The 21,848-nt window shown below is 38.9% G+C and overlaps 1 protein-coding gene across 3 annotated transcripts; it reads left to right on the plus strand.

Moving 5' to 3' along the window:
• Nucleotides 1-361: 361 nt before the first annotated feature.
• osbpl3a (oxysterol binding protein-like 3a) lies at nt 362-19,619 on the plus strand. 3 transcript variants are annotated; one of them, XM_016294896.1, is made up of 22 exons: nt 362-664; nt 7,202-7,333; nt 7,830-7,946; nt 8,033-8,086; nt 8,213-8,326; nt 8,418-8,546; nt 9,472-9,556; nt 9,698-9,801; nt 10,080-10,163; nt 10,264-10,417; nt 11,003-11,088; nt 11,178-11,309; nt 11,467-11,560; nt 11,649-11,884; nt 17,554-17,691; nt 17,773-17,836; nt 17,918-17,996; nt 18,117-18,267; nt 18,443-18,587; nt 18,745-18,871; nt 18,985-19,107; nt 19,196-19,619. In XM_016294896.1, the coding sequence occupies exons 2-22, from the start codon at nt 7,217-7,219 to the stop codon at nt 19,290-19,292; spliced, it is 2,430 nt and encodes an 809-aa protein (XP_016150382.1). In that variant the 5' UTR covers nt 362-664; nt 7,202-7,216; the 3' UTR covers nt 19,293-19,619. The 3 variants fall into 3 exon arrangements, with proteins under 3 accessions (XP_016150382.1, XP_016150385.1, XP_016150384.1); XM_016294898.1 differs by lacking the exon at nt 362-664 and adding an exon at nt 6,737-6,755 and having other exon boundaries at nt 7,206-7,333; XM_016294899.1 differs by lacking the exons at nt 18,985-19,107; nt 19,196-19,619 and having other exon boundaries at nt 18,710-18,826.
• The last annotated feature ends 2,229 nt before the right edge of the window (nt 19,620-21,848 follow it).

Here is a 21,848-nt window from a genome sequence, read left to right on the forward strand (position 1 = left end):
CAGATTTGTCTAGCATAAATTAATCATAGCATCACTGATTCCCTATTCCTTTCATTAGACTTTATGTTGTCCTCAAAATATGTTGCTCACCCAATATCAGATGGTTATTTTCCGGGTTAGTGGATGGTTCAATTAATTTGACTATAATAGACAGACAGGCGATAGATAGATAGATAGATAGATATTTGAACTGCTTACCTGTGCGTACCTGAATTACATAATAATAGCTTCTGTTGTGTTTTAAAATGCCGTCTCTCAATAGGCTACATGTCAAGTTTCGATGGATTTTAATTGGCTTTCTAAACGTCAATCACCATTATGCCCCGCCCACCTCCTGCTCACCTCACCGCGGAACTCAAAACACAGCTCGAGGTTCAAACCTGAGCTGGAAGCCGTAAACTTAAAACCTGCGGTCTCCTCCACCTTCCGCTTCACTCTCGAATTACATCGGTGCGTCACGGACATTTCGTTCGAGATAACCTTCCCAGAAGCGAAGCTACCTAAGATCTGACTTCGGCAGGTAGAAGAAGTGGGATGGTAAACCCGGTGACAGTCACTTGGTCTAACATGTAAATGTGCTGAAAAGGCGTTTTTATAAGTGGACCGTCAGTGACACGACAACAGAGCCGCCGCGCCACGCTGTCACTCTGAACCTGCAACTGCGGTAGGCTCGGAGTTTGTGTTCACTTTACGCACGGAGACGCTTTAGTCTATCTTTGAATTATCAAACAAGTCTTGGCTTGTTGTAAGAGAATTATTGTAACTGTGATTCATGGGAAACCTCTTAACCATGGATGTACATCCGAGCATAAATATGATTATATTATATATTAAGTGTGTTTTGTTAAAAACTCAGCCCTGATCACCAATTATTGCGTGTGGTTTGTTTTGAGTTTATTGTCTGTCGTCTTAGAAACCCTGTTCGTTCTGTTTCCTGTCCTCATCATGGATAGACTGACTCATCGATCTGACTAATTTTACACCGTTTTTCTTTTACTAAGTCTGTTTCTCGCTCTGTTTGACCTCAGGCAGCTTTGCAGTTCATGTTGAGAGGTTGAAGATTTTTCTGTGGTGTCATTTACGATGTGACTGATCTGTTTGGTCAAAGTCATCAGCGCATCGCGTTGCTGTGGCAACGAAAAGGGGCCCGCATCGAGTAGCCTACAAGCGTTCAGGTGGCGCCAGGAATGCAAATATTGTGTGTAGTATAATCCTTTTGTTCTTATTTTGTGTAGCTGTTTTGTTATTCATTTAATTGGAATCAACGTCAAATGTTGCTCCCCTTAATTATGATCAAGATGGCTTTAGTGTAGTGTGAATTTAACGGTGCTAAGTGCTAAGACTTTTAAAAATGTTTTTATTGACTTAAAGGGAAAGTACACCTAAAAATGAAACTTCTGTCATCATTTACCATATTGGTATGGTTTCCTTTCTTCTGTGGACGGAAAAGGAGCTGTTAGGCAGAACAGCCTCAGTCACAATTCGCTTTCATTGCATCTTTTTTTTCTCCATACAATGAACGTGAAAGGTAGCTGAGGTCATCATTCTGCTTACTGTCTTATTTTGTGTTCCACTTTAAGGTTGCAAAATGCAAATATTGTGTTGTATAATAGTTTGACATCTCATTTGATGTAGTTTTTAGTACCATTGATTTGGTTAATTGTTTATTTTTAGATAATGAGAAACATTGTCAAACATTGTTCCCCATCATATTGTCGTCATGATCACTGTGGTTTAGTGGGACTTTCAGAGTGTTAAACTGAAGGCTTTACATGTTTTGAAATGAATTATGTGGCTTATGAGTTGTTTCAGTATGTTTTTCCTAAATGTACTCGTACACAACAATAGGCTAAAACAAACTGCTTTATATCATACAGCCAGACAATAGTTCATACAGATCATATTTTTAAAAACATATCTGTGGCCTTTTTTCGGAGTTGGAAGTTAGATGTCAAATGTTGTTTGAAGAAGTGAAGCCTAAATGATAGTCAAGTCAAGTCACCTTTATTTATATAGCGCTTTATACAGTAAACAGTCGATTTTTCAGTTAAAGTCAGTTCATCATTGATTCAGTGATGTCTTTGATGATGATACATGGTGTCATTTGCTGTCTAACCAATGTACTTAAATTGATAAGCTTTTGTTGCCCCTGTGAGATCATACTTACTAATTCATGTGACTGAAGCATCTTTCAAAGACCTCAAGGGGTATATCACTATAAAATGTGGTCGTGATTTTAACAGTAAAAGACTGTAAAAATGCTACAGTAAAAACCTGTTAATTAATTTACAGCAAGTTTCCGTACTATATACGATGAATACCTGTAATTTACGTTTAAAAGAACAAGTCATTGTATAATTTACAGTGAAAAACCGTACATTGACATTCCCAGAATGACACTTCACATTTGATGTATTTTCATTGAAATAACGGTTTCTTCTTAGTTTTTTCGTATTAGTTGTGTACATTAGGGTTTTATCTTACATCTAATGTTGTTAAATTAATGCTTATTGCATTATTTCAGTATCATGTGTGTTAAACATGATGGTGTTTAGCGTTTGTGTGAATGGCACTGTGTACCTATATATGTGATCCTGGACCACAAAACCAGTCATAAGGGTAAATTTTTCGATATTGAGATTTATACATCATCTGAAAGCTGAATAAATAAGCTTTCTATTGATGTATGGTTTGTTAGGATAGGACAATATTTGGCCAAGATACAACTATTTGAAAATCTGGAATCTGAGGGTGCAAAAAATGTTTTTTTGATAAAATCGCCTTTAAAGTTGTCCAAATGAAGTTCTTAGCAATGCATATTACTAATCAAAAATTAAGTTTTGATATATTTACAGTAGGAGATTTACAAAATATCTTCATGGAACATGATCTTTACTTAACATCCTAATGATTTTTGGCATAAAAGAAAAATCAATAATTTTGACCCATACAATGTATTTTTGGCTATTGTTACAAATATACCCCAGCGACTTAAGACTGGTTTTGTGGTCCAGGGTCACATATAAAAATGTACCTCCTCAGCTTGTGGAAAAGCTGCTTGTGATGAGCCAACGTGATCTCATGATAATTCGTATATATTATACGTAAAATGTGTTTCTATAAAACGTACATTTACTTAAGTTTTTACAGGCACTAAAACGTACAATACTTACGTATTTTCAGCATTTTAACGAACAAAACTGACGTATTGACAACACCTAAAAATGAATCCTTATGAATATTGAAATCGGGGCATTAATTGTATTAGTTTTGAATTATCATATGAATTAACTTATTTTCAATTGCATTATTAAATAGTTTACTCGGGCATGATTAAAAACGTACAAAAGTGTACGTTTTGTGCTTGTAAATGTTACGTATTAATACCTACGTATAAACGAGACCAGGCTGGATGAGCTTTGGTTCATCATGTGACTTTCTCATTACCACCTGTTTTTGGTAGTTATCAGTGTATGGTACAAAACAGATATTAGTATTTCAATCAAGTTTTTTTTTACTGTGAATTTAAGTTAAGTATGTAAAACCCAAAATGTGGCTACAATATTTTTTTGTGGTAAAGTTTTAGCAACCACAGCTGCTGGTATTTTACCGTAAATGTCAGTTTTTTTTTTTACAGTGTTGGTTTTTCCCCCATGAAGTCACTGACTTTGTCATCTGCACTTTTCATTTGACCCTCACCCACAATAAGCTGTTCATTATTCAACTCAACAGCTTTATTCCTTTTAATCTATTTTGCCAATCTAATGAGGAATCATTAAAATGAGTTTGTATTTGTCATAACTGTATCTTCAATATGCTTCCTTGCCCTTGGTCCCACTGTACAGCCCTCAACCTAGAGCCCATTTACTGTAATGACTAATTTACGAGTTAATTATTGACATGTATTGTAAAGGGCCAGTCCTCATATTTTGTGCATATTTGTGTGTGTGTGTGTGTGTGCATTAGTACTTACACCCACATTCTATGCTTTACACAATACACACCATAAAAGTCAGTATGGAAAATGTCAGTTTCCGTTGATGGTTTTGCATTGTTTGGCCCTACAACTAACTCTGACCATATTGTGTTGGCGTTCTCTTCTCCTATGTTTACATTATAGGTTTCTCACCCTCATCAGACAAGAGAACCTGTTTTCAATGCCACACATGCAATGTTTACCACTCTAACACAGGGATCAGGGACTGACAATCTTTATTAAATGGATGATTCTGGCTCAGAAATTTAATTTGATTCTAGAGAGAATGAGAGGTAAATATACATGTCAGAAAGTTAGAGTATTTGAGACTTTTAGGCGATTAAGAAAAAAAACTGAATTAAAGAAAAAAAAAACATTTTTTTCCTCCAACTTAAAAGCCATATAAAAACACATATACAAAGGAATTAAAAAGATTTTTGAAGGATCATGTGACACTGAAGACTGGCTGTGCATTACAGTAATTTTACCCCACTTTGCATCATGGCTAACTCTACTATCGCTGTAGTATTTGTGTGCTGTGACTGTCTTTTGAATCTGTTCTCAGCATTATAATAGGAAAGAAAAGGGTTAAAGGAAAACACTGCCTTTTTTTATTTGCATGTCTTCCTGACCTGACCGTGGGAGCTTATAATTGCACAAGGAAACTTAACCTATTTTGGGAGAGTCTTGATTTTATGAGTTTATCATAAAAGATTTAGCAACACATTTCCACTGATTAGAAGAAATGTAAATAACCTTAAGTATATATCAACCTTGCATGCAGGGCAAATCCGGCTGAAATGTTTGTAGTGTGTACAAATGTCGTTGAGATGCAAAATCACAGGAATTCATTTTTCCCTAAACACCACCATGGTTTCAGACATGCACGCATACTCGTCTACATACCTCAGTCTAGCTTTAGACAAGTTTGGCTCTGCAAACTAAACAAAAAGCCGACTTTGAGTTCAGTAACGTTGAGCTGGAGTTACATACAAATTCTCAAACACACATACATTTAAAAAGAAGCAAGTGAATGCCCTTGAATACTCAGAAACATACTGTGAGTGTATGTGTGGAATAACAACATGTGTATCCTAAGGCTAGAGTGGCTCACATATAAGAGGAGCTTTTGTGCGTGCGGTCTGTCTATTCACCACAAATTTGCCCTGGTGACTCATCATGAGAATGACCTGACCATTAGTAGTCTTTGGTGTCGTTCTCTCACTCTGTCTCTCTCTCCTATCCACATACTCCCTCTTTATTGCTTTATCCTAAAGATTTTTCAGTGTAGGTGTGGATGGTAAAGTCATTTTTAGAGGTTAGTGGTCACTCTGAAGTAGTTTGCAGGTTGTTTGAGTGGGATATTTTGGTTGCATGGAACAGACCTGTTTGTAAAAATTGCAAACGTCTCTCACATGACATTTAGACTTTATAAGTTCTACAGTTTGGGTTTGTGATGTCAAATTAAAGGGGTCATATGATGCGATTTCTATTTTTCCTTTTCTTTAGTGTGTTATGTAGCTATTTGTGCATGTATAAGATCTGCAGAGTTACAAAGCTCAAAGTCTCCCACAAAAGGATTTATTCTATCTAAAAGAGAAGGCTGATCCAGACCGGGCTAAAACGCCTCATTCAAACACGCCCCCACATCTCTACGTCACGATGTGGAAATATTTGAGTAATGCCACCCAAATGTTCACGCAAAGAAAGAAGGCATGGTTTCAGGAACCGCAGTAGTGTTGATGCAGCCATGCCAGGGAGACGCTGTGTGTTTCTGTGCGAAAGCAAAAGCACTTTATTTGGCCTTCCGGAAGTAGATGCCATGAGGAATCATTGGTTAAGATTTATTTACAACAGAACAGCACAACCCAGATGTTCGAATATGTGCAACGCATTTTATGGACGACAGTTTTGTGAACCTAGGAGAGTAAGCCTACAAGGCTGGCTGTGCAAAGGCTATTTTTAAAAAAATGGGTCAGTTCCAACTTTGCTATGACAATTTGGCGCTTATTCTGAATCAGCTACTGTAAGTATGTTTTCTTAATAGTTTAAGTATTTGCTATTGACTGTTCAAATGTGGAGTTTTGCGCCATGTAGAGTATCGCGTTCTGTGTGTGTGTGCGTGAGAGAGAGACAGGGTCACATCACAGTGGAGTCAGCTTTCTTAATTGCGGCTTGTGTATTGCAAATACATACGAGCATCATCACTGTGTCTGTCACGCCACTCTGTTCCCCTTTCGGGCTTGAACTGATGGTAAAATTAAGGACATTATTTACATTTCTTTACATTTATGTTGAAAGCTGAAGCTCGCGATTATGGAAAGGGGCGTTACATTTCCGACGCGTGCTTGTGGTGTTCGGCCAATCACAATGCACTGGGTCAGCTGGCCAATCAGAGCAGACTGTGCTTGTCGGAAGGAGGGGCTTTGTAGAAAACGACAGAGAGAGGCGGGGCATAGAGGACCTACAATGTGTTTTTTGAACACTAAAGCATGTCAACATATTCTGTTACACCAAATGCACAAAATAATGATCTTTAAAATAACATCATATGACCCCTTTAATGCGTCATGCGTCAAGCGTCAACCCTCCAAAAACTGTGGTCCAGTCAGGTTCATTTTTGGAGGTATCGGAATCAAAACCTCTCACAAATGCTTTAGGCCATTTATGCCTTTATGCCACTTTCATTTATACTGTACATAAAAAACACATGAATGAGCATCAAAACTATATGTGAATGGAGCCAAGGAGCCAAGGAGCCAAGGACCTAAAGTATCAAGGAAGCTATATATTTTCTTGTTTGACTACCCATTTACTTTGGATAAAAATTATGTTTGTGACATTTAAATAATAGTTTTTAACATTTTACAAATCAAAATAAATTATTAAAATATTATCTGGATAACAAGTTTATTGAAATAAAAAATTTGAGCCTGCATCGGATTGCCTGGGAATATGAACGTTTCATCATGGTCTTATGCATTGTTGTAGTTTATAATTTTTTCTTTTTATTTATTTTATTTCCTTTTTATTCCTTTTTTATTCCAAAAAAGAGGATAAAGCAGATATTTCTTGTCATAGGTTTAGTTTCTACTTGTCATTTCCTGACTTTCTTAGCCTCGCTCACACTTGTTCTTGCCTGTCTCTGTTGCCCTCTGTTGGCCATATTATGTAATTCGGGTACTGTAATTTTGTATTGAGTGTTGCCTGTTTTTGTCTCCATAGTAAGTTAATTGCAAGATGAGTACAGAAGACCAAATTGCACCACTGTCTCCCAAGACATCACCCGCCACAGCAACCATAACACCATTTACACAACGAAAAGAGAGTAACTCCTCATCGGAAGACAACAGACAGGTAAGACAAACTACTTCAGATATTTACTGAGGACTTAATTGATGTTTGCTAAAACATCTATCCCCTGATTCACAGACAAGGCTTAAGCCTAGTCCTAGACTAAAATGTAAATTTGAGCTGTTTCAACTGAAAGAAACTTGCACTGACTGATCTTAAAACATGTCAGTGTCTTTGTTTTGTCTTAAGATGCACACCACGAATGCTTTTTTATGGCATGTTTATAAAAATTACTTAAATGTCCTAATTGAACTATGGCCTAATCCTGGTTTAGGCTAAGCCCCGTTTATGAAACCAGGCCCTAGTGTGCGGGGTTTTTTTTTTTTGCCATAGTAGTGGATATGATGGTCGTTTGATGCAGTTGGTATTGCTGTAATTGCTCTGTATGCTTTAAATCAACATCTACATCAGCAGTTTTTAACTCTCTTAGAAAAAAGTACATGTTCTTTCTTCCACAGATTTTTAAAAGTTAAACCTCTTTTATCTTCTTATTCTTTAGGACAGCTGGGAGTTGGTTGAGGACTTGCAAGGATTGACAGGAAATATTCAGAAGCCTGAGAAGCAGGAAGGTTTGCTGTTGAAAAAGAGGAAGTGGCCAATGAAAGGCTGGCATAAGGTGATCACATGATATTGTCATTTGAATATATATTACACCTAAGGGTGCTAAAAATGCTTTTCTCCTTGTCTGTCTATGTTTAACAGAGATATTTCCTGCTTGAAAGGGGCATCCTTACATATGCCAAGACTGGGACTGATGTGAGTGTGACAACATAGTCTCATCCACATGCTACACACAAGTTCTTTAAGGCCTATGTGGAGTAAACTTGCTTAAATCCTGTCAGTGATGCTCTTTTGTTGCTTACCGTGTGATTGATTCCTCAGCTGAAGAAGGGGAGGTTACGAGGTCGCATTGATGTTGGTCTCTCTGTCATGGCCATGAAGAAGAAGTCAATGTGCATCGACCTGGACACAGAGGATAGTATCTATCATCTCAAGGTATTGGCATACACTCAAACAACACATGCTCACCTACACATGGTCTCATTTTGAGAATGCACATTAGCTGTATTTATGGTGACATTCACAGGCAAAGACTCGGGATCTGTTTGAGCAGTGGGTGACTCAACTACGTCATCATCGAACGTTCCGTCAGAACGAGATCACCATGGAGCCTCCCGAGCGACCGCTGCAATCTGACCCCACCGCCAACAGACGAGTATTTACCCTCCTTATACAGTCGTCATAAAGTCAGCCTTTAGACCCAACATCCCATTAAACAGGATAAGAACGTGTAAAGCTGTAAGGAAAGTTACAATAATAACGAGAGATGCTGAAATTTTGCCTGAAACTGACAGTTTACTACTTCAGTTATTAAAATATGTCATGGCTGATATTGTGTTTTATACTGTGCCTTTAAAAACATCAATAAAGTTTTACATCTGGAATTTTACATGATTTGTTGAATCAAAACATCTGGATGTACAGTATGAAAATTAGCTTGTTTATGGTACTTGGCATAAGAAAAGAGTTTGAATTTAAAGTAATAAGAATTTGCGCACAATATCATGTCGCTAGACTGAACACTAATTAAAATAAAATTAATAATTACTGATGTGCATATTTATGTGCAATTACTGGGTTGCATATTGTGCACCCTTAATAACAACAACAATATTGAGTAAGTCAGTAAGACTTTGTTTTAAGTCATAATAAAGACTTTAACATTGTTTCAAAAACATATATATACTGTATATGTTTTTAAATAAATTGAATAAAGTTCTTTTGAACTTTCTATTAATCAAAGAATCCTGAACAAAAAGTATCATGATTTCCACAAAAATAAGCATTACACCTGTATTTAATATTGATAATAAGAAATGTTTCTTGAGCACCAAATCAGCATGTTAAAATTCAGCTACCTTTTAAAATATATTAAATTTGTTTTTACTGTATTTATGATCAAATAAATGCAGCCTTAGTCAGCATAAGAGACTTCTTTCAAAAACACTGAAATATCTTACTGACCACAAATTTTTTTTAATGGTACTATAACTCTTTCCTATTATTTCCAAGTGACACAGAAAGTCACACAGCAATATACGCAGAAAACACATTTCGTGTTTTTTCTCTTTTTTTACCAGCGTTCATTTCTCTCCAAGCTGCCTTCAGCCCTGTTGAAGAACAGCTGGTGGCAAAACTCTCAAGACATGGATAAGTGCTGCAAAGGTAGATGGAAAAACCTGCACTGACATATCATTCTGCAATATTCATGGCAAAAGTACTGTGCAACTACTACATAGAGAACATTTTAGAGAAGTTGTTTTCCTGATCATCTCTAGGAAAAATTAAACACTGTAACCTTTTTAGATCTGTCAGAGTGTGAGTCAGCTCTGCTGGAATTAAATTTGCTGCTGAAAAATATGGAAGTTCTTCACAGAACGTTCTCAGCACCTGCCATTAACTTACTGCAGGTAGGGCTGTTTGCATGCGTTTCACTGTATCTATGGATTAAATATGTGTTTATGTTTGGTCTGTGTAGGTAGGTTTATTAAATCTGATTAAACATTAATTAGGGGACATCCGGATAAATCCTAAACTATTCATTCATAAAATAAAAATAATTTTTTAAATAATAAAGTGCAAAAGTGTACACTGTTTGGGTTTGGTAAGATTTATGAAATGTTTTTATCTATAGCTCATTATTTAGACAAAAATGTACGTAAATGTGTGTGTGTGTGTGTGGCCCCAGACTGAAAGCTCCAAAAAAGAGAAACGAGGGCACAAAAAATGGAGATCAAAGAATTATAGCAAGGAAAATAAAAACACACAGCAGGTAAAATAGCTCTTTTTCTAATTGCATTGTACACACCAAGACACTGCATCACACACACACACTCTCTCATTCACTTTAACTCTGATCTGTTGTTTTCTAGCCAAATCCTGATGCTTCATCTTCCCATCTGCACGTATCTCACCCGAACTTGATATATTCAGAGCCTGTTTCACCAGATTCATGCCTGGATAGTCCAGACTCACCAACAGAAGCCTCTCGAATGCAGGAGGAGTTCTGTCGGCTTGCTGCCACTGGCGAGTCTGAATGCACACATGCATGGGATATTTATATTAAAGGGGTCATATGATGCGATTTCAAGTTTTCCTTTCTCTTTGGAGTGTTACAAGCTGATTGTGCATAGATAAGATCCCTGAAGTTGCAAAGACTAAAGTCTCAAAACCAAAGAGATATTCTTTATCAAAGTTAAGACTCTGCCACGCCCCCCTAAAATGGCTCGTTCTAACACGCCCCCACATATCTACTTTGTAGAAAACGAAGCGTTTGAGAGAGGCGGGGCATAGAGGACCTACAATAACGTACAGTATTTGAAAAATAATGTGTTTTTTGAACATTAAAGCATATCAACATATTCTGTTACACCAAATGCACAAAATAATGATCTTTAAAAAAGCATCATATGACCCCTTTAATAACTATGTTTTAAAATAAAGGAATCATTTTCAGTAACATTAGTTTTGCTGTAGTATCGAAACTGGTATCGATAATCATGACATTTTACTTGTACTGTTATCGGCTACTGAATTTTTGAGAAGAGTATGATGAAATGACATATACTTTTTCCTCTTTCTCACTTTTCTCCCTTTCTTTTCTTCTACTAGTTCATTCCACTCTTCGGTCAGCGTACACTTCACTTTGCACAGAAAGAGACCGAGTCAGGAACACATTGGATTGTATCAGTGAGAAGGTATAGGCAACAAATTTGTTTATATGCTCAGTTGTTATTGGCCAAAATCAACAAAGCCAATTATGACTCAAATGTTCTCAACTGATCAGGAAGTCCTCGTTGGATCACGCCCTCTCCGGCAGCAGGTGTCCAGTGAGAGTCGAGGGTCAATCCCAGAATCCCTGTCAGAGTTTTTTGACGCTAAAGAGTATCTGCTGTCTGGGAGCTCGTCTGAGAATGAGGTCAGAGAGGCCAAGTGGTCAAATCGCAGATTTGCCTGAATCATCTGTCAGTGATTTAGTGATTTAAAATTGAAATAAAAAATATTTTTCATCAAGAAGAAGGTAAAACACATGAATTTCTTACTGATCATTATATTTTGTATTTTTTTGTGACCAGGCGTCCGATGATGATTCGTATGTCAGTGATGTGAGTGACAGCACGTCAGTGGAGTTTTGCAGGAATGAGAATGGAGTCGCAAAGGAGATTTCAAGTAAGGCACTGTCCAAGTTCACCTTTATGAAGCATCACCTTTCTTTACAACCATAGTTAATGGTTTATGTGTGTTTTTGTGTCTTCAGGTAACGGCAACAACTGTGCAGTGAAGCGGCGAGAGCGTTTGCCGAGTACTCGCATGAACGAGAGCGTGAATCTGTGGAGTATTCTGCGTAGTAACATCGGTAAAGACCTGTCGAAAGTTGCCATGCCCGTCCAACTCAATGAGCCCTTGAACACCCTGCAGAGACTGTGTGAGGAAGTTGAGTACTGCCACCTGCTGGACACTGCTGCAAACACACACGACCCACACATGCGCATGGTGAGATCAATCATATGCATTCTATCATCATTTACTCACTCTCATTCAAAATGACTTTCTATCTTCAAAACTGTTTTTGTGCTTAAAGGAATAGTTGACTCAAAAATTTAAATGTGCTGAAAATTTACTCACCCTAAGGCCATCCAAGATGTAGATGAGTTTGTATCTTCATCAGGACAAATTTGGAGAAATGTAGCATTTCATCACTTGCTCACCAATTGATCCTCTGCAGCGAATGGGTGCCATCAGAATGAGAGTCCAAACAGCTGATAATAATCCACAAGTAATCCACATGACTCCAGTCAATCAGTTAACATCTTGTGAAGTGAAAGCTAAGTGTTTGTAATAAATTGTCTCAGGTTACTTATGTAACCATGGTTCCCTGTGTAGGGAACGAGACACTGCGCCTTCTAGGGGTCGCTATGGGGACGCCTCGTCGTACCCGTGTCTGAAGCATACATTGAAAAAACACCAACAACACATTGGCCGGCGACAGCCATGACATCACTACCGGTGCGATTATAGTATAAATAGGCCCCCGGGAGAACACATCATCCGCTTCTTCGTCTGAAGCTTGCGTCCAAAGCATGGCAAGAAACCTAGAGGACGCAGTGTCTCGTTCCCTACTCAGGGAATCATGGTTACATAAGTAACCTGAGACGTTCCCTTTCATGGGAACTTCAAACTGCGTCCTCTAGGGGTCACTATGGGGAATGGTATACCCACTCCACCATGCTGAGGGGAGTGCATGCCAGAAACCATGGCGAGCACTAAGTACCAACTCTACCATATTGCCATGGATACTTCCCGCTCGATGCCTCAGCAAGAGGGGATATCTTGGTGATCGGGAGGCCCCTCAGGGCGACCTAGATACGGTAGACCAGACAGGGCAGCCTGAAAGCATAAGCCCAGCCCGGACGTCCAGGAAATCTTTGCAGTGTCGTGCCGGGGGCCTAATGATCCAGAAGGCTCCCGGAGAAGCCTGTGACCTGGCCGCATAATCCAGGAAGTATGAAGCCGAAACCCGGCTTACCGTACCATCTGGACATATATCGACGAGTGAAATAAACACTGCAAGTCGAGCACCCGGTTTCTAAATCCAGCAGAGGGGGTGCTCATCGAGGACCTACCCTAGAAAAAGGACAGAAACACACAGGTCCCGGGAAACACTGCAAAGAAAGCTAGCAGAAGGATTATACACAACCACCAGCGCATTAAATACACACACACATATATACAGTGGGTACGGAAACCAGCGCATAATATATTTAGAAATGGATCGTACTCACACACCATGGTTCCCGCGTCGGAGCCCTGTCCGAAGAAGCCTCTGGTCCGGACCATCAGTAACATCATCCAAACATCATAGGTCCAACATAGGAGACTGTAATGCAGGGAATTCCCACCTAACCTCGGTCAGGTGGAGAGATGGTGGTTACAGGGGAATTAGGAAGAGGAAGATAAGGGCAGATGTAAGACCCCCGAAGGAAATTAGTTGATACTGAGGTATCACTCTGATCCGGACAAAGCGCAGATGCCCTGTCTGGATCACATCCCTTAGGTCTTTTACCTACCTTTCTTTGACCCGCGATTATTCCTACCATTACCCGCGGGCGGGGGAGGAGCGCGAGCCGTGACACTAGCCTTCTGTGCCCGTCTCTGATCCTCAAACCGAGACGGGCCAGGACCCCTTGGTTTGTTCGGGCTCAGACCTGGACCTTCGTAAAGGCTGCTGAGTGCGCCTTTGCCCGCACTCGGCTACCTCATTAGGGCTCACCTGAGCTGGAGGGTTATGGCCAGAAAAATAACGTTCATCAGGTTTTTTTTTTTATTTTTTAATAGATGACCTCACAATGTCATTTTCTTCACCCGCTTCACGGCAAGTAAAGCCTCGCCGTGGCGCGATCCATAAATTTCAAAAGCTCATCATACGCAGGGCAGGAGGATTGAGAAAGCCCAGCCTCAGCTTTTTGCCCTCGTCAGACATTTTCCTGCTTTCCAGCAGAGCACTGGCCCCTGGATCAGACAATGTTAATGAAATAACATCATCCTCTGGCGGCTCACTCTCGTCCACAGCCGACGATTGCGAGAGGGAAAACCCCTCTTCAAACTCATCGGCCAGATCCACATGCGATCTCCACGAGTTCATTCTCCTCTGTGCCTCAGCAGTCACACAGGTCACGACGAGGCGTCCCCATAGCGACCCCTAGAGGACGCAGTTCGAAGTTCCCATGAAAAGGAACCAACATTAAGATGTTTTGAACTTCAAAACATTGTTTCTGGCTAAACAAGTCCTCTATCCATAATATTGCTTTCTCCAGTGAATAAGTCTCTCGTCTGAATCAGGAGAGAAATATGCACAAATAAAGCATGGTTTGTAAGTGAAAACAGATTTACACAAATATGTCGGTGGACTTTTTCACTAGAGGAAACATTACATTTACATTACATTTAGTCATTTAGCAGACACTTTTATCCAAAGCTCGTACAAATGAGGACAATGGAAGCAATCAAAATCAACAAAAGAGCAATGATATACAAGTGCTATAACAAGTCTCAGTTAGCTTAACTATAGTTACTTAAATATAGTAAATAAAAAGAAAACCGATAGAATAGAAAAAGATTAGAAAGCAAGTGTTAGTTTTTTTGTTTTTTTTAAAAGAAAACAAACAGCAAATGGATAGAGTGCAAGTCTAAAAAGGACAAGTTTTGTTTTTTAAGAATAGAATTAGAATAGAGAGTGCTAGAGTTAGAGGGTCAAATAAAGATGGAAGAGGTGTTTTTAGCCGATTCTTGAAGATGGTTAAGGACTCCGCTGCTGGACGTAGTGTCCAAGATAGTTTTTGAAGCTCAAAGTGGGCGGAGGTGGCCGTCGCCATCTTGGCAGCGCGTCACCGCACGTCACTCCCGGATAATCGAAGATGGGCAAAGAGGCGGGAGCTGGTTGTTGAAACCACGCCCACCTAGCTCGATGGTGGTGACAGCAGTGGCAATCCACCTGTCACTCAAGTGGCCATGCCCTTAATTATGCAGAACTTTAAGGCTTAATATAATTTAAACGGATGAGTTATAAAAAAATTCACCTCCCTCACAGTTGTCATGAAGAGCAAAATTAGCTATATAGACCAAAATAATTTTTTGAACCAGGCTGTAAACATGTTTTTTTCTGCTGTAAAGTTAGGCATTTTAACATGGAGGGTGTTGTTCTGTGTGAGAAAGGCAGAGACTTGGTTGAACACAGCTCGTTCAAGTGTTTTTGCAATGAAAGGAAGAAGGGAAACCGGTCTGTAGTTTTCTAAAAGAGATGGGTTAAGGGTGGATTTCTTAAGAAGTGGAGTTACAGGAGCCTGTCTAAATGTTGAGGGAAAAACACCAGTGTGAAGGGATATGTTAATGATGTGAGTGAGTGCAGGTACAACTACAGGTGAAATGGCTTGAAGCAGATGAGATGGAATAGGATCAAGCGGACAAGTAGTAGGATGATTAGAAAGGATGAGTTTGGAGACTTCTGCCTCAGAGAGTGAAGAGAAGGATGTGAATGAGTGTATGTTTGCTGGTAAGATGTGCTTGACAGATTGTGGTGTGGAAAATTGTGCACTGATGTTTTTAATTTTATTAATGAAAACCATGGCAAAGTCGTCAGCTATTAGAGTTGATGCAAGAGGGGGAGAAGGAGGACAAAGGAGTGAGGAAAATGTTTTAAAGAGCATGCGAGAGTTAGACGAATTGTTAATTTTGTTATGGTAGAATGTCATTATGGATTATGGAAAGCAATGGTTGAAAGTTAATACACCTTAATGATGGACATGCAGTTTTTCACTTTACAAGATGGTAATTGATGGTGCAGATTACTTGTAGATAGGGATGGGTACCGACAACCAGTATTTTTTTGGACCGGTACGTAATTGGGTCGATACCGGAATACCGATAAGCTTCAGGACAAACGATACCGTTATCGATACTTGCGTTGTTTTATCTCCGTATACTTCAATGCTAACTACGAATTAGAAGCTGCTGCTTGTCATTTTCCTTCACTGAATGATGTGGCTGACATTTGCTCGACGTGCGTGTGATATCCATGCGCATGTGCAATCAGTAATCACGCAAGAGTGAAACGTTCGAAAGTGTGGGCTCACGTTACAAAACTAAGCGACACCAGTGTCAGATGCAATATATGCAGTAGTGTAATAGTGAACGAAGGAGGCAACACTAGTCATATATAATGAAACATTTACTAACAAAACAACATCTACCTCAAGCAATGCGCTGTATTATGTCTCGCGGCTCCAGCTCCAACTGAAACTCGCGTTGATTCGGCAGAGTTACTCTCACGAGACTTATTCGCAATTACAAAAGTACATTATTTCCGCGTGCTTTAAAGCCTTGTCGGTTAAACGTTTTATTCGCGTGCTGTTCTGCCATGTGCTTACTCAGAGCGTGTACACCGGCCGGTCAAACAGCACCTGATTACTTAGTTATCTTAGTTGTCTCTGATTGCGCTTATACTGTCAAAAACACACAAGGTTTACATATAAACACAGTTAATTATGTCTAAAGTGAAAGTAAACAGTTGAGAGAGAAATGGATGCGTGCAGCTCTTAAAGGGAAAGTAACGTTACTAAACATGCTGCCGCTTGATTAAAGGGATAGTTCACCTAAAAATTTAAATTCTGTCATTATTTACTCAGTCATGTTGTACCAAACATGTATTAATTTTTCTATAGAAACTACGGATCAGAGTGTGGAGGAAGGCTGGATGGCCGAAATGCATCAGTGTGCAGTGTTCTAGTCATTTTTAATGTTTCTAGAGTGAGCCATGTTTGAATAAAGGCTTTTTAACATTTTGGAACTGGAAGAAGTGCCTTGGATCCGTAGTTTCTAAAGATATAATTTTGAATCCTACCAAAGAGCACCTTCTGGGACTATTAAACGGAGGTCCTTTCAGCAAGTAGTGCTCCAATATATTTTCTTTGAGTTGTTAATGTATTAATTTTTAGGTATTCTTGTGCTGAACACAAAAGAAGATATTTTAAAGAATGTGGGTAACCAGTTGCTGGTCCCCACTGACTTTAATAGTAGGGGGGAAAATATGAAAGTCACTGGGGACCAGCAACTGTTTAGTTTCCCACATTCTTCAAAATAATTTATTATGTTCAACAGAAGAAAGAAACTCATTCAGGTATAAAACAACTTGAGAGTGAGTAAATGATGACACAATTTTCATTTTTGGGTGAACTCTTCCTTTAATGTTATTAAAATAAAACACAAAGAGAAAAATAACTCACTGCTCTTGGCTGAAGAACTTTAATACAGTTGCTAAAGTTCAGCAGTAATCAAATAACTTGAAATTTTTAACAACTTTTCACTTCATATCTTTTTGCACCAAATAGTTTCGATAACAGTATCGATAAGCGGTATCGATAAAATGTAAATGATACCCATCCCTACTTGTAGATTAATGTGATGTTTTTATCAGCTGTTTGGACTCTGATTCTGATGGAACCCATTAGTATCCACTGGTGAGCCAGTGATTTAATGCTAAATGTCTCCAAATTTGAGGAAGAAACAATCTCATCTACATTTTGGAGAGAACATTTTCAGCAAATTTTAATTTTTTAATGAACTATTCTTTTAACCATATATTCTATTCTTGTGTGGTTTGTCTTTAGGTGTATATAGCAGCATTTGCTGTATCTGCATATGCGTGTTCATTCACTAGAGCAGGAGGAAAACCGTTTAATCCTATATTAGGAGAGACATACGAGTGTCTCCGGCCAGATAAGGGCTTTCACTTCATTGCTGAACAGGTAAGGGTACACATTTCTTTTATTTCTACCAAAACACAAAGGTGAACACGCTCACATGAACCGTTACATTGTGTACCTCAGGTCAGTCACCATCCACCTGTGTCTGCTTGTCACTGCGAGTCCAAAAACTACACATTTTGGCAAGGTAAGTGAAGCACACTTGGCTAGTGTCATGACTTTTAGCATTTAGCATGATTTTAATGTCCATTCTCTGTATGTCCATTAGATGTCCGGTGGAAGAATAAGTTTTGGGGAAAATCCATGGAGATCGTTCCCATGGGAGTCACTCGCTTAGAGCTGCCAGGGTGATTTCATTTTTATCCTGAATTGTTCTGATTCCAATTCACTTCCATTATTCCATCCCACCTTCTCCACCACCTCTCAGTTTCTTTCTGTCTCTCTTTTACTCATTCACTCATTCTCAGTTTTGCGGATCGTTATGAGTGGAGTAAAGTCACTTCATGCATTCATAACATTCTGAGCGGTCAGCGCTGGATCGAACACTATGGGGAAATATCAATCAAACACTCTACCACGATGGGAGACGTCAGTCTTTGCAAAGTCACTTTCCTTAAGGTGGGACTATCAAGACATGCAAAACAGGCTTTTAATTTCATTTATGTGTGCATCCGTGTTTGTCTTGCCCGCATCTTCCTCTTGTGGAATAACCTTGACCAAATTTTCATTTTATGAATGATTTCCCGTTTTTGTTTTTTTATTATAATTTGTTTTATGCATGTCTTATATTCAGTCAAGATCTGGAGGTCTGAATGCTAATGAGGTAGAGGGTATGGTCACTGATTCAAATGGGCGTGTCATTCACTCTCTGTTTGGCAAATGGAACGAGGCCTTATATCTGGGCAAACCGCCTTCAGCAACCTGCATCTGGAGAGCAAGTGAGTTTCAGACCAGTCCAGAAGAGCCTGTTTAGCTGTATTTAAATGGTTCAAACCTCTAACCTGTATTCATTATGTTGTATGAATTTGTGGATAATGACCTCAAGAGGGTGCTAAAACAGCACCGTTTTTGTCTCTGTATTGTGTGCATATATAGATCCCATGCCTGAGGACCATGAGCAGTACTATGGATTCACCCAGTTTGCAATTGAGTTAAATGAATTGGAGGAGGGTTTAAAGCCACTCTTGCCCCTGACGGACACCCGTTTTAGGCCAGACCAAAGGTGTGGACATAATTAGAGACATTTAAAATATGAATGATGCATTTATGTTGTCCCAAAGTGAACTTTTCCCATTACTAATGCTGTTGGCTACTTATTGGTCCGCTTTTTGTTAGATTACTTGAAGAGGGTGATATTGCTGGAGCAGAAGAACAGAAAGAAAGAACTGAAGTACTCCAAAGAGAGAGGAGGAGAGTCCTGCAAGAAAACAACATTACACACTCGCCCCGATTCTTCAAGTAAGTGACTTTTATGAACACAAATGTGTAGTTGTGTTGGGTGCGTCACAAGTTTCTGTCTGTAATTCTATTTCTTTAATTCAATCAGACGTGCTGAAGATGACTCTTGGGTGAGCAATGGCACTTACTGGGACCTCAGGAAGGACCCTGGATTCAGCAAACTAGAATTCCCTGTGCTCTGGTGACCATCAGTGGATTTGTGTCATTTGACTTTTTCATTTCTGCTTTCTCCGTTATTCATATGCAATCCTGCTGAACTCTGTGGGATTTAATGTACCATGAAACACATTTATGCCTTACTTGTCAAACTGCCTTGTTGATATTTAGATGCAAATGCGCTGACAAATGACTTTTGTAAGTGTCTGAATATTATTAGTGTATTTATTTTCAACATGCAAAGTAAAAAAATCCTATTACTTAAGTCAATTAAAAAAATCCTCAAATTCAATCAATTCAGATAAATTACACAACATTAATAACGATTTAGAATCTTAAAGAACATACACTTAAGTTCACCCTAAAATTAAGAAATAATTTTAATTAAGCCTATATTTTGGAACATTATGTTTTTGTTTTGTTTTTTTGGATTAGGACATTTATTTTTATTGTCATTTGCATTACTGTAGTCTGAAAAAGATGATAAATTGTAATGAGTTTATACATCATGGAAGTATTTGTTATACTACCTTTTATTATTTTCTATTTTTAAATCAGCACAGAATACTGTAAAATATCAAGCATATTACAGTAATGAGAATTTAGGGTACTTAATTGTCTTGAAATTAATGTTGACTGGCAAATAAAAAAAGAAAAAATCTTGGTCCTAAAAATAGAATTGATGTTCTTTTATACTAAATATAATTTCTTATTTATTTTTGTTGTATTAAATAATTGATTTTGAGTGACCTGGGCTGCGTTTCTGATAACCATTGTGAGAGTTAACCATAGAGACCATTGGTGGAAATAGATCATAGACTGTAAAAAAACATGGACGTAGTGTCCGTGACGTCACTCGTAGTTTTCCGAAGTGCATTTTTGAAGCCTAAAGTGGGTGGAACTGACCGTGCCTTCTTGGCAGTGCATCACCACGCATCACTCCCGGATAATCGAAAATGGGCAAAAAGGTGGGACGTGGGTGAAGCTGAGGTGCCTGGTTGCTGAAACCGGTCGAAAATGAGTTCTTGATCATTTTGGGACATATATGACCTCCTTTATCATGTGTATAAGAATCTTGGAGAAAAGCCCTGGAGAAACCAAGGCAGAACACAGTATCATCAGTTTCCGCTATTTGACTTTGTTTTAGAACGCTCAAATTAAGTTACGGTGTTCTGCATTTGTTTAGCCATTCATAAATATTACTGTGCCAGCCTGGAGTTATACGTTATTCTGCCTTTGTTTTACTGTCTATTAAAGGGGTCATATGACGTTGCTAAAAAGAACATTATGTTGTGTATTTGGTGTAATGCAATGTGTTTATGCGGTTTAAGGTTAAAAAAACACATTATTTTCCACATACTGTACATTATTGTTGCTCATTATTGTTTTTACAAAGCTCATCATTCTGAAAAGTGAGGTGTACGCTGACTCGCCAGCTATCCAGTGCGTTGTGATTAGCTGAATACCTCAAGCGTGTGACAGAAATGTTACGCCCCTTACCATACTGTGATGCCGTGTCCCGACACGATGAGACAACACCAATAAAACCCATTACAAACGAGGCATTTGTTGCATCTGGTGGGGACATAATTACTGATTATAATTACTTATACTGTCTTTTTACGCGTTGCGTTGTGTATCGCACCGCGTAAACATAAAACCATGTCTGCATTTGTGATCGGAGAAATGACAAACAACAAGCGTTACTCTATACTGCTCAAAACACACGCTTGTATCGTCAGTGGCAAATTCTTTAAATATAAAAAACATACTTACAGGCTGTGAGTTAGAAGCGCCAGACTGTCCTTGCAAAGTTGGAACTGCCCCACTTTAGAAACACCCTTTGTGCACAGACGCATTGTAGGCTACTCTGCAGGTTCAGGAAACAGTCCTCCATAAAATGCACTGCACACATCTGAATATTTGGGTTGTTCTGGAACAGTGTTGTAAATACAACTTAACCACTGATTTCTAGTTGTGTCCTCTTTTGGAAGGCCAAACAAAGTAGTTTCGCTTTCAGAACGAAACACACAGCGTCACACACGGTGGGCTTGAGTGAGTGGAGGCCGGCGGGCTTGAGAACGGCGCGGCCGACGGATTAGACGATTTGTGGGCTTGCGGTAACCACATGCGACGACCCCGGGCTGGGGTCCTTTGGTCCATCCTTTGGTTGCAAAACGGTATCCAGTCACGTTTAACTTTTTGTCTGGTTGTTACAGTCAGAAAAAAAACTGAATCACATTACATGTTATAGCCTAGCCAATGAACACTAGATTTTATACAGATATTATAATGATTCTGTAAATGGTGATCAGCACCCAAATATTGTATATAATAATGTGGAAGTTATTGCCTTTTGCCTTGGCGTGACATCTCACTTTTTGCAGACAGTGCAAAGGCAAAGTACCTACAATAACTTTAAAATAGCGGTAAAAATCAAGTTTGAGATCATTTTCATTAAAACATTAAAACTAATTGCCAGATTTCCTGTGTCCTACCCATAATTAATTTTTCTGGACAAATAAAAATCTTTAAAGCCATTTTTCTAAGTTTCACACAGTCTAGCGAGTTTCACCTGTCACTCA

This window comes from Sinocyclocheilus grahami, unplaced genomic scaffold (assembly GCF_001515645.1).
Source record: "Sinocyclocheilus grahami isolate Dianchi unplaced genomic scaffold, SAMN03320097.WGS_v1.1 scaffold325.1, whole genome shotgun sequence".
NCBI lineage: Eukaryota > Metazoa > Chordata > Actinopteri > Cypriniformes > Cyprinidae > Sinocyclocheilus > Sinocyclocheilus grahami.